Source organism: Dendrobates tinctorius, unplaced genomic scaffold (assembly GCF_039654945.1).
Source record: "Dendrobates tinctorius isolate UK_male_01 unplaced genomic scaffold, ASM3965494v1 ptg000241l, whole genome shotgun sequence".
Taxonomy (NCBI): domain Eukaryota; kingdom Metazoa; phylum Chordata; class Amphibia; order Anura; family Dendrobatidae; genus Dendrobates; species Dendrobates tinctorius.
The window spans coordinates 26,713,648-26,727,636 of NW_027361908.1; the positions used below are offsets into that span (position 1 = coordinate 26,713,648).

At 41.2% G+C, this 13,989-nt stretch overlaps 1 protein-coding gene across 2 annotated transcripts in view; it reads left to right on the forward strand.

Moving 5' to 3' along the window:
• TMTC3 (transmembrane O-mannosyltransferase targeting cadherins 3) overlaps positions 1-9,654 on the forward strand; it is a 177,241-nt gene extending 167,587 nt beyond the window's left edge. For both annotated transcript variants that reach the window (XM_073557002.1, XM_073557001.1), the window contains exons 13-14: positions 7,251-7,477; positions 8,247-9,654. In XM_073557002.1, coding sequence (XP_073413103.1) covers positions 7,251-7,477; positions 8,247-9,088 — 1,069 coding nt within the window. In that variant the 3' untranslated portion in view covers positions 9,089-9,654. The remainder of the gene's footprint in view (positions 1-7,250; positions 7,478-8,246) is intronic.
• Positions 9,655-13,989: the final 4,335 nt, after the last annotated feature.

Genomic DNA, 13,989 nt, shown 5'->3' on the forward strand with positions numbered 1-13,989 from the left:
ACATTTAGCATCCACATGTTTGGCATTTCTGTAGCAATGAAAGCCCACTTAAGTTACAGGTGCATGTCTCTAGAAGCATGAGCTGGGCACTTCAAAGTACGTGCACTACAATAGCAGATTTGCAATTTTGACTCCGCAACATCCACTGCTGCTTGTTTCTGGAATACACCCATGGAGTCAAAATCATCACTACTTCTGTAGATAAATTCTCAAAGAGATATAATTTCCAAAATGGCGACACTTGAGAGGGGATTCTGCTCTTCTAGCACTTAGGGGCTCTGTATTTGGAGTCTGCAAACTATTCTATGAAAATCTGCGCTTCAGGAGGCAAATAGTGCTCCCTCCGGTCCTCCCAAGTCTCGCCGTGTGGCTAAGCAGTACTGTACAGCCACATACATGTGTAAAAGGAAAGAAAAGATCCTTGAGTGTTGCCCAATGTTTAGTGTATGGCATCAGATGTTAATTTCCATCCCATAATGAATCTGTTCATACCATGGTTTTGGATGATGATTGATAGCGGTGTCATTTAACTTCTTTTATGGATACTTCAATAATTATTTTAATTTCTGTGGTCTCAGAAGTTTCCACTACTCTTCTGATTTTTTTTTTTTTATTGCAACATTCAGATGGCATCCATCAATCTGATTTTAAATTGCATTGCTTTTCTTTTTAAGCAAACTATTCTAGGAAAATCTGTGCTCCAGGAGGCAAATAACGCTCTGTTCCTCTTGAATCTCACCATACGTAGTACTGTACAGGCACATATGGGATTTTTCCACGTTCAAAAGTAATTGTGTGACAATATATTGGGGCCATTTTTACCCACTTGTGTGAAAATGTAACATCTGGGGCTAAAACAAAATTTTTTGGGTAAAAATGTAATTTTTTCTTTACTGCCTTATAGTATAAGATTCTGTGAAAAATAGTGTCAATATGATTACTGCACCCTTAGATGAGTTCATTGAGAGGTGCAGTTTTTAAAATGGGGTCACTTATGGGGTGCTTTCCTAGTGGGTTATGGCACACGCAAACCATAAATCTGCACTGAATGATGGTGCTCCTTCCCTTCTGAGTTTTGCACTGTGCCTCAAAAGTAGTGCCCAATTACATGTAGGGTATTGGCATTCTCAGGAGAAATTTCACAACACGCTGAGAGGTCCATTTTTTCCTATTAGCCCTTATAAAAATTAAAAATTTGGGGCTAATACAACATAATTATTCATTCTTCTCCGTCCAGTGGTCTAAATTTCTGTGAGGCACATGTGGTGTCAACATGCTCACTGAACCCAAGAATGAAGTCATTGAGAGGTGTAATTTGTAAAATGCTGTTCTGTTACCCATAAACCATTTCAGAAAAATCTGAAGTCCAAAATGGCGGTTCTTCCTTTCTGAGCTTTGCACTGTGCCTCAAAAGTAGTTTTTGATCTCATATACCCCATGTATCTGTCTACGCAGTACAAGTTGCACAACAAATTGTATGGTGCAATTTCTCCTGTTACCCCTGTGAAGATTAAAAAAAAAAAAAAAATGGAGCTAAAATTAACATTTTTGTGAGGAAAATATGGTTTATTTTTTAAATTCACAGCTTAACATTATGAACTTCTGTGAAGCACCTGGGGGTTCAAGGTGTTGAGCACACATCTAGATACATTCCTTAAGGGTTGTAGTTTCCAAAATGGGGTCACTTGTGAGGGATTTCCATTGTTTAGGCACATCAGGGACTCTTCAAATGCGACATGGCATCTGCTAATGCTTTCAGCAAATTTTGCGGTAAAATGGCGCTCCTTCTCTTCCAAGCCCTGACAAGTGCCTAAACTGTAGTTTTCCTCCACATATGGGGTATCCTCAGGAGAAATTGTACAAGTTTTTTGGTTTTCATTTTCTCCTGTTCCCCTTGTGAAAAATAGAAAAAAAATTGGGGTCTAAAGTAAAAATTTTTTTACAAAAAAGGTAAATGTTGAATTTTTTTTTTTTTTTTTTCTTCTCTTCGATGTTCCATTAATTCACGTGAAGCACGTGAAGGGCTAAAAAACTTGAATGTGGTTTTGAGCACCATGATTGGTGCAATTTTTAGAATTTTGTCAATTTTGGGTATTTTCAATCATGAAGGCTCCTCAAAGTCACTTCAAGTGTGATGTGTTACCTAAAAAAAAAATGCTTTTTTAAATTTTGTTGGAAAAATGAGAAATCGCTGGTCAACTTTTAACCGTTATAACTTGCTAGCAAAAAAAATGTTTAAAAATAATTGTGCTGATGTAAAGTGGATATGTGGGAATGTTATTTATTAACTATTTTGTGTGCCAGAACTCTCTGGTTTAACCCCTTACCTACAATTGACGTAATATTCCGTCCATGTGACCATGGACCTAATTACCATGGACGGAATATTACGTCACCATGATCAGCGGCGCCCACGTGGTGAGCGCCGCTGATCGCGGCCGGGTGTCAGCTAATTATCATAGCTGACACCCGGCACAATGTGTCAGGGGCGGTCACGGACCGCCCCCGACACGTTAACCCCTTGCACACCGCGATCAAACGCGATCGCGGTGTACCGGGGGTTAAAGGGAAGCATCGGCAGGGAGGGGGCTCCCTCCGTGCTTCCCTGAGCCCCCCACGGCAGCGCAATGTGCAGCGCTGCTGCGGGGGGCTCCTTTCCTCCAGGCCCCCCCGAATCCAAGATGGCGACGGGGGCCTTCGGGGGCCTGAGGAAGCTGGCTTCCTCAGTGCCTGCAAAGCGCAGGCATGAGGAAGTCTGCAGCAGTGCCTGTGACAGATCGCTGATCTGTCACAGTGATCTGTGATGTGACAGATCAGCGATCTGTCACAGGACAGTGATGTCCCACCTGGGACAAGGTAATAAAGTAAAAAAAAAAAAAAAAAAAGTGTTAAAAATAATTTAAAAAAAAATCGCTAAATAAATTAGTAAAAAAAAAAAAAAAAATATTCCCCAATAAATCCATTTTTTCAAAATAAAAAAAAAACAAAAACAATAAAAGTACACATATTTGGTATCACCGCGTCCGTAATGACCTGCCCTATAAAACTGTCCCATTAGTTAACCCCTTTAGCGAACCCCTTAAAAAATAAAAATAAAAAACGAAGCAAAAAATGATTTATTATCATACCACCGAACAAAAAGTGCAATAACGCGCGATCAAAAAGACACATATAAATATCCATGGTACCGCTGAAAACGTCATCTTGTCCCGCAAAAAACGAGCCACCATACAGCGTCATCCGCAAAAAAATAAAAAAGTTATAGCTCGCAGAATAAAGCGATACAAAAATAATTATTTTTTATATAAAATTGTTTTCATTGCAAAAAACCGACAAAACATAAAAAAACGACCTAAATGAGGTATCGCTGTAACCGTACTGACCCGAAGAATAAAACCGCTTTATCAATTTTACCGCACGCGGAACGGTGTAAACGCACCCCCCCCAAAAGAAATTCATGAAATGCTGGTTTTTGTTCATTCTGTGTCCCAAAAATCGGAATAAAAAGCGATCAAAAAATGTCACGTGCCCGAAAATGGTACCAATAAAAACGTCAACTCGTCCCGCAAAAAATAAGACCTCACATGACTCAGTGGGTCAAAATACGGAAAAATTATAGCTCTCAATATGTGGTGATGCAAAAACTACTTTTACAATAAAAAGCGTCTTTTAGCGTGCGACAGCCGACAAACATAAAAACCGCCATAAATAGTAAATCAAACCCCCCGTTATCACCCCGTTAGTTAGGGAAAAATAATAAAACTAAAAGAAAATGTATTTATTTCCATTTTCCCGGTAGGGTTAGGGTTAGGGTAGGGCTAGGGTTAGGGCTAGGGTTAGGGCTAGGGTTAGGGCTAGGGCTCAGATTAGGGTTAGGGGTGTGTTGAGGTTAGGGTTGGAGTTATAATTGGGGGGTTTCCACTGTTTGGGCACATCAGGTGCTCTCCAAAGGCAACATGGCGTCTGATCTCAGTTCCAGCCAATTCTGCGTTGAAAAAGTCAAATGGTGCTCCTTCCCTTCCAAGCTCTGCCATGCGCCCAAACAGTGTTTTACCCCCACATGTAGGGTATCAGCCTACTCAGGACAAATTACAAAACAACTTTTGGGGTCCAATTTCTCCTGTTACCCTTAGGAAAATAAAAAATTGGGGGCAAAAATATAATTTTGCGGAAAAAAATGTTTTTTTTTATTTTCACGCCCAGGCGTTATAAACTTCTGTGAAGCACTTGGGGGTTCAAAGTGCTCTCCACACATCTAGATAAGCTCCGTGGGGGGTCTAGTTTCCAAAATGGGGTCACTTGTGGGGAGTTTCAATAGTTTAGGTACATCAGGGGCTCTCCAAACGCACATGACACCCGCAGACCAATCCATCAAAGTCTGCATTCCAAAACGTCACTACTTCCCTTCCGAGCCCCGACGTGTGCCCATACAGTAGTTTTCTCCCACATATGAGGTATCAGCGTACTCAGGACAAATTGGACAACAACTTTTGGGGTCCAATTTCTCCTGTTACCCTTGGGAAAATAAAAAAATGGGGACTAAAAGATGATGTTTGTGGAAAAAATACGATTTTTTTATTTTCACGCCCGGACGTTATAAACTTCAGTGAAGCACTGGGGGGTTCAAAGTGCTCACCACACATCTAGATAAGTTCCATGGGGGGTCTAGTTTCCAAAATGGTGTCATTTGTGGGGGGTTTCTACTGTTTTGGTACATCAGGGGCTTTCCTAACGCGACATGGTGTCCGATCTCAATTCCAGCCAAAAACGTCAAATGGCGCTGCTTCCCTTCCGAGCTCTGCCATGCGCCCAAATAGTGGTTTACACCCACATGTGGGGTATCAGCGTACTCAGGATAAATTGCACAATATCTTTTATGGTCCTGTTACTTTTGGAAAAATAAGAATTGAGGGTGAAAAGATCATTTTTGTGGAAAAAATATGATTTTTTAATTGTACTGCTGTACGTTATAAACTTCAGTGAAGCACTGGGGGGTTCAAAGTGCTCACCACACATCTAGATAAGTTCCTTGGGGGGTCTAGTTTCCAAAATGGTGCCATTTGTGGGGGGTTTCTAGTGTTTTGGTACATCAGGGGTTTTCCAATCGCGACATGGTGTCCGATCTCAATTCTAGCCAAAAACGTCAAATGGCGCTGCTTCCCTTCCGAGCTCTGCTATGCGCCCAAATAGTCATTTACACCCACATATGGGGTATCAGCGTACTCAGGACAAATTGCACAATAACTTTTAAGGTCCTGTTACCCTTGGAAAAATAAAAATTGGGGGTGAAAAGATCATTTTTGTGGAAAAAATATGATTTTTTAATTGTACCGCTGTACGTTATAAACTTCTGTGAAGCCCTTGTGGGTTCAAAGTTCTCACCACATATCTAGATAAGTTCCTTGGGGGGTCTAGTTTCCAAAATGGGGTCACTTGGGGGGTTTCCACTGTTTAGGTACATCAGGGGCTCTCCAAACGCGGCATGGCGTCCGATCTGAATTCCAGCCAATTTTGCATTGAAAAAGTCAAACGGCGCTCCTTCCCTACTGAGGTCTGCCATGCGCCGAAACAGTGGTTCCCCCCCACATATCAGGTATCAGCGTACTCAGGACAAATTGCACAATAACTTTTGCAGTCCAATTTCTCCTGTTACCCTTGGTAAAATAAAGAAAATTGAACCTGAAGTATTTTTTTTGTGAAAAAAAGTTAAATGTTCATTTTTTTTTTTAATATTCAAAAAATTCCTGTGACGCACCTAAAGGGTTAATAAACTTCTTGAATGTGGTTTTAAGCACCTTAAGGGGTGCATTTTTTAGAATGGTGTCACTTTTGGGTATTTTCTATCATATAGACCCCTCAAAGTGGCTTCAAATGTGAAGTAGTCCCTAAAAATAAAATGGTGTTGCAAAAATGAGAAATCGCTGGTCAATTTTTAACCCTTATAACTTCCTAACAAAAAAAAGTTTTGGTTCCAAAATTGTGCTCATGTAAAGTAAACATGTGGGAAATGTTATGTATTAAGTTTTTTGTGTGCCGTATCGCTGTGATTTAAGGGCATAAAAATTCAAAGTTGGAAAATTGCGAAATTTTCAAAATTTTCGCCAAATTTCCGTTTTTTTCACAAATAAACGCAAGTTATTTGAATGCAATTTTACCACTAACATGAAGTACAATATGTCACGAGAAAACAATGTCAGAATCACCGGGATCCATGGAAGCGTTCCAGAGTTATGACCTCATAAAGGGACAGTGGTCAGAATTGTAAAAATTGGCCCGGTAGTTAACGTGCAAACCACCCTTGGTAGTGAAGGGGTTAAGGACATAAAAATTAAAAGTTTGAAAATTTCAAAATTTTTGCAGAATTTCCCTTTTTTTTTTTTTCTCAAACACAAGTCGTATCGAACAAATTTTGCCATGATCATGAAGTACAATATGTCACATGAAAACCGCTTCTGAGTCACCAGGATCCGTTGAATATTCAGAATTGAGAATCCTCAGTGGTTGATACCTTTTAATGGCTAACTGAAAAGATGGTAACACATTGCAAGCTTTCGAGACTACTCAGGTCTCTTCATCAGGCATTGGCTAATACAAAATCTGAAGAATCACATATTTATACACAACACAGCATAGAAAAAATGCAATAACACTTGTCTTATCTATTGCATTTTTTCTGTGCTGTGTTGTGTATAAATATGTGATTCTTCAGATTTTGTATTAGTCAATGCCCGATGAAGAGACTTGAGTAGTCTCGAAAGCTTGCAATGTTACCGTCTTTCCAGTTAGCCATTAAAAGGTATCAACCACTGAGGACTCTCAATTCTGAATATTTTTCTATCTACTGGCTAACACGGTACAAAGATATACATCTTTCCTGTATCATGATCCGTTGAAGCGTTCCAGAGTTACCTCATAAAGTGACAGTGGTCAGAATTGTAAAATCAGGCCTGCTCACGAAGGTGGAAACAGGCTTTTGTAGGGTGAAGAGTTTAATGGATCTGCAAAATACAGCCGCCAGCTCAAGCACTGCGGTCCGTGAGAATCTGCCCAGGGTCCAGATAAATGGCCTTTGGGTCAATGATTCCCCACCCCTGCTTTACAGGCTCAACTTCACACAAGAACTTATAGCATTTGTTCTGGAGACATCCATTTACTACTGATTATGAGGAACCATTTTCTTATCCAGGTTTTTATTTATTTCGTATTTGCAACTATTTAGGAAAGTTGATCTCTGCTTTCTCTTTATACAGGGGAGAGTTACTTCTGAAAATGAATAAACCTTTAGAAGCTAAAGAAGCTTATCTGAGAGCATTGGAACTCGATGGGATGAATGCAGACTTATGGTACAATCTCGCAATAGTTTATATTGAGCTAAAGGATCCAAATGAAGCTTTGAGAAACTTTAATCAAGCACTGGAACTGAATCGCCTGCATAAACTTGCTTTGTTCAACTCCGCTCTGCTCATGCAGGAATCTGGTAGGTTTCTAGTCTCGCTGTAATTTTAGAAAATCAGATAAGTGCTGCAGCTAGCTAAATGTCTTATAAATGTAGCAGCCGGATGTTCCATTTCTCTTCAGAATAAATTGTCATCATGCGTACATGGCTAAAAGGAAAGAAAAGATCCTTGAGTGTTGCCCAGTGTTTAGTGTATGACATCAGATGTTAAATTCCATCCCTTAATGAAGCTGTTCATACTGTGGTCTTGAATGATCACTGATATCAGTGTCGTTTAATTTCTTTTGTGGATACTTGAATGATTATTTTAATTTCTTTGGTCTCAGAAGTTCCCATTATACTTCTGCCATTTTTTCGTATTGCAACATTTAGATGACATCCATCAGTCCGATTTTAAAGTGTTTTTTTTTTTCTTTTTAAGCCAACTCTAATTTTCCTCTGTGAGGTTGCATTTTTTTTTTGCTTTTATAAGACTATTGTACAATTATTATACAGTGGGTACAGAAAGTAATCAGACCCCTTTACATTTTTCACTCTGTTTCATTGCAGCCATTTGGTAAATTCAAAAAAGTTCATTTTTTTTTCTCATTAATGTACACTCAGTGAAAAATTTAAAGGGGTCTGAATACTTTCCGTATATACTGTACGTGGTAATATACTATTCACGTTCAAACGTGACATGTTCTCTGAATTAAAATAATCTATTAATCTTGACTTTATCTCTTAGATGTAAATAGTCGTGTATAACCCTTTTTTTTCTTTTTTTCTTTTTTTTTTTTTTTTTATTAAGGCAATCCCAAATTGCGACCAGAGGCTAAGAAAAGACTTTTGACGTATGTTGAAGAAGAGCCACATGATGCAAATGGGTTTTTTAATTTGGGCATGTTGGCCATGGATGAGAAGAAGGATTTAGAAGCTGAAAAGTGGATGAAAAAAGCAATACAGTTACAGCATGGTTTCCGAAGTGCACTATTCAACCTGGCGTTACTCTACTCTCAGACGGCTAGAGAATTGGATGCTTTACCAGTATTGGAGGAGCTACTGCGCTATTACCCCGACCATATTAAAGGCCTTATCCTAAAAGGAGACATCCTTATGAATCAGAAGAAAGACACTAAAGGAGCTAAGAAGTGTTTTGAAAAAATTTTAGAGATGGATCCCAATAACGTGCAGGGAAAACATAACCTTTGTGTGGTTTATTTTGAAGAGCGAGATCTTTTTAGAGCCGAAAGGTGCCTTGTTGAAACCTTGGCCTTAGCCCCTCATGAGGAATATATTCAGCGCCATCTCAGCATAGTGCGCAGTAAAATTATGGCCCTGAACACTTCTGGGCAGACCACTCTCCAAGCAGATGCCCAGTCATTGCCCGAAGGACAAGGGCAAGAAAATGACTCTAAAGGCAAAAAAAAAACTCAGTTTGAAACATTGAAAGAAGAAAAAGATATACCAAAAATGAATCCATCCTCGAAAAGAAAAAACAAAGCACAAGTAAAGACTAAAAGTCAACAAGAGAATAATGCTGACAAAGAAATAAAGCAAAAATCTACAAAAGAAATCAAAGACATTGAAAATAAAAGAGTTGCTGCTTTGAAGCGCTTAGAGGAGATAGAGCGTATACTGAGTGGAGAATAGGCTGGGGAACATCTGTCAGACTGAAATAGGGCGTGTGAAAACTTTACTTTTCATGTATTGTCCGCTGCAGAGCTATGAGCACATCTGGGGGAACATGAAAGCAAGTTAAGCAAATAACTTTAGGTATTCAACACTACTGAACAAGACTGCAGAATACCTTGACTACTCCAAATACAGTTTTATATTATACAACATAAAGGCACGGTATACTTTTTGTACTTGTAAGAAAAAATATTTTTCTCATCAATATCACCAAATAATAACAGATATGTGAGCGCCTACACAAATAGCCATTACGGCAAGGCTGTTGCACTGATATACGGGCTCAAAGGCTGTTCACATGTTTTGTTTTAAGGCGTGTGTAAAAAGAATCAAAATCATTTTCTAAATTTCACATCCTATCTTACTTATGTAGGTCTGAAATAATACATCGAGTAATTGGGTTTACAGCGGCATTTTGCTTAACACTGATTTGTGGAAACCGGCGAGCTGTCGTCTCATGCAATTTGATCAAAGTGGTGTTCTAATTTATATTGAATTAGTAAACTTGCTAAGTGTTTGAAGAACCAGGCAAATTTGCAATTTACTTGTTTTTAAAAATTCTCTCCATTCTCAGGAACAAAATTATTTTTAGATCCTTTAGTTCTCGTTGCTTAAGTTACCAGCCACTGCTGCAGTCTACTACAGGTGGTCATTCCCCCCCAGACAAGGCGCTTCAGCTTCTAAGCTCTTTTTCTTTCCTGTAATTACTACTCTGAAGCTGTCCAGATTGTTGGATACGGTCACGTTCAGTCCCCCGATGCTGGAGGCAAAGAGTGCACAATTCAGGCCAGCAGTGCAATAATGTCCATGGTCCAGACCAGTGTTTCCCAAACTCCAGTCTTCACGGCCCCCAACAGATCGTGTTTTCAGGATTTCCTCAGTATTGCACAGATGAGAGAACCAGTGGCAATTTTTGATTTCTTGATAAAAATTCCATCACGTGTACAATACTAGGGAAATATTTAATATACTAAGGCAGAATACTAAAATAGTCAAAAAACAGGATCCCTGTTTCCTACTAAAGGCACACCAACCCCAAAAAGAGCCTTCTTTCATGGCCTTATTAACGCACAACTTTTGTCACCTTTTCACTGATCATAACATTACAGGATAGTTAAAATCAAACACCTAACTTCTACATTTAGTGAGTGATGGCAAATGATGATTTACCACTCGTTTTTCTACTGTACCTATCCAATGTATGATTGTCACTTTGTTGAATGCGGTGTTTCTGGCAGAAAATCACCCAAATCTGAGAGGTAACTATTTCCATTGTCCTCTATTATTACATGCTGTACCTATGGGACAGACTTTGCCTCCTGTCCTTCCAGGCGGTTGTAGATGGTAGAGTTTTTCCTGTAAATTTCACTGGAAGACTGTTATAAGAAACATGTTTACACCCACGTATCCCTAGTGTAACATCTGGTCCACACGTGCTGAACTTCCAGCATCCGTAAAGATTTGAGTTCCAACAGTCAAACACATGTTTCTATCTGCAGGCATTTGAAACGGCGTAATCTGTGGTCAGGAGTCTAAGGCCTGTTTCACACATCAGTTTTTTTCGTCAGTTAAAATCCGCTAAAATGGCGGACAACGGATCCGTTCCTGTACTGACCACAACGTTTGGCACCGGACTGTTGTTTTAACGGATCCATCGAAGGAAGAATTTTAAAGGAACCGCTGCCTGGGGAGGAGAAAGAGAGAAATTTTTTTCAGCCGCCAGAACGGGGTTTAGGGTTAAATTTGCGACCGAGGCAAATCCTCCGGGCATGCGCAATGTAAAATGCGGATCCGGCCACCCGAAAAAAACCCTAAACCCTGTTCTGGCGGCTGAAAAAAATTCTCTCTCTCCTCCCCAGGCAGCGGTTCCTTTAAAATTCTTCCTTTGACGGATCCGTTAAAACAACGGTCCGGTTCCAAACGTTGTGGTCAGTACAGGAACTGATCCGTTGTCCGCCATTTTAGCGAATTTTAACTGACGAAAAAACTGAAGTGTGAAACGGGCCTAATGGGCGGCCTTAGTTGTTACTTTTATAGTAAACTCATACAAGTTGTTCACAGAATAGACGCACCCACAGGAGCGCTAACCGCAGAACGTTATAATACATCTTTGCCCACAAATATGTTCAGATCTCTTTGCTTTAAAATATGGTACATACAAATTGGATTTTATAGTGAATGTGACAGGCCCATTTAATACATTAGCATTTCTAGACATACATTTTGGTTATAACACATTAATCAATATATTGAAACAGCAATTTTATTGGAATTGATAGGCTTTACACTTAAAGGTCAACATGTTTTTGCTATGTATTCCTACGGCAACATGATGTGGGGACAGGAACCCTGATTCCAGTGATGTACCACTTGTTTTACTGGGTGCAGCAGTTGTGATGGAATCAGTTTTCTGTATTGCAGATTAAGCAGAGGTCGGAATATGAGCTGTGTATAGACCCCCCACCATTGTTTGGCAGCTTTTCGTGTATTGACTAGTGATGAGCGAGTATACTCATTGCTCGGGTTTTCCCGAGCATGCTCGGGTGTCCTCCGAGTATTTTGGCGTGCTCGGAAATTTAGTTTTTGTCGAATCAGCTGTATGATTTACGGCTGATAGGATATCCCTACATGTTTTTAGGCTGTCTAACTAACAGACATTCCTCACATGTATTCAGCCTGTCCAGCAGCCACAAATCATGTAGCTGCATCGACACAAACTAAATCTCTGAGCACGCCAAAATACTGGGGGGACACCCAAGCATGCTCGGGAAAACCCGAGCAACGAGTATACTCGCTCATCACTAGTATTGAAAGAAAGCTGCTAAAAAGTGATGGGAATATGGTAGGACCAGGAGGCACAAGACACTTAGGGTACCGTTACACAAAGCGACGCACCACCGATCCCAACAACGATACGACCTGGTAAGGATCGCTGGTGCGTCGCTTAGTGTAACGGTACCCTAAGTGTCTTGTGCCTCCTGGTCCTACCATACTCCCAAGACACTTAGGGTACCGTTACACTAAGCGACGCACCAGCGATCCCAACAACGATACGACCTGGTAAGGATCACTGGTGCGTCGCTACATGGCCGTCAAACAGGCAGACTTACCCAACGATGCAGCAACAATCCAGCGATCCGTATAATGACCTCGGCGGTTGTTGGGACCTTGTCACACAGCAGTGATTCTGACGACTCCCGCCTACGTCCATGATTTCTGCGTCGCTAACAAGGTCGCTCGTCGGTGTCAAACACAGCGATGCGCGCTTGCCAACGGGATACCAGCGATCAAAAAATGACCCAGGATATTCATGCACGATCGGTGACATCACAGCGGGGGCTTGGTCGCGGCTACGTGTCACACGTAGCGAGATCGCTGGCGCGTCACAAAATCGGTGACGTGTCAGCGATCTCGCTAGCGATCTCGCTATGTGAGACGGCCTTTAGTCCTCTAGAAATAATCTGATAAACCACTGATTTTATTGAAACAGCAAAACACAGCATAGTAAGGCTAGTTTCACATTAGCGTTTAGTGCCTCAGCGTCGGGCTGCGCACGGCCGCCGCTAAGCCCCGCCCCCTGCTGCGCCTCCGCTGGTAGCTCCGCCTACGGATGCATGACTCTGCCTGCGTCCCCTATCTTTAGCACTGGGGACGCAGGCCGTGTGCAGTATGCTTTTGGCGGCGCATGCGTCCTTTTGACGCTGCGCCGAGCGCACCAAATTGCAACCTGTTGCAAACGCATACTGTGCACGGCCTGTGTCCCCAGTGCTAATGATAGGGGACGCAGGACGCATGCAGCGTCATGCGTCCATAGGCGGAGCTACCGGCGGAGGCGCGGCAGGGGGCAGGGCTTAGCGGCGACCGGACGCTTCGGCCGTAAACGCTAATGTGAAACTAGCCTAAGTGACACATCACTGGAATCCATGTCTCTGCTTGTACATCCTGCAGCTCTCAGATATAAAAACCATATGACGCTTTCCCTTTAACAAAGTTTATATGTTGCCAGTGTGCAATACAAAAACTATGCATACATTAATAAATAGATTTTATACCTGATGAGGATGCTGTGTTTATCTAGAAAATCTATATATGGCTGTATAATCCTGATCTTCAGATTAATGTTTGAGTCTAGCTAGTTTTCCTGCCTGACGGTTTCATGTTCTTTTTACTATCGACCTTTCAAAATAGATTATGTAGCCATTTTTGAAGATTTTCAAAGTAAGTACACCAGACTCCTCATGTCAAAGCGATCTATTTAAACATGCAGATTGAAAATTCTGATGAGCTCCCTTTTCTTTTTTTTTGTAAAATATAAAGATGATTAAACATAAAATTTTCCTGTATTTATTCAATAAACATGATCTACTTGGTGATACTGATATGCATTTGTGTGCAATAAAACGCTCCTCAACATTGAAATTGCAACACCAAGAAGAAAAAATTGTTTCATTATGAAATTCACAGGTTCAGTAGCTGACATGTAAATGATGGAAACGTTTCTTTATCGTTTCATTGGGGGGCACAGGTAACCATGGGTGTATGCAGCTGTTGCTAGGAGGCTGACACTATGCAAAAAAATGAAAATCCTCTGCAGTATACACCCACTGACAGGCACCAAGCACCTCAGTTTAAGCTTAGTGTCTGTAGAGGCGTACCTGTGTTAATGCTAGGGAGATTCCAGAGGTGAACCCGCAGGCCGCGACGACAAGCCTCCCTCGGGCGAGCTGGCCAGGTGGACCACCCCCTATACAGGGAGCGTTGGGGGCACGCCCTGAGGAGACTATCGGAGGCTGATACCCGGGGACAGCTGGAGAGGCACAGAAGGGTGGCGGAGAGGAAGACTGGAAGAATCTGGAGAA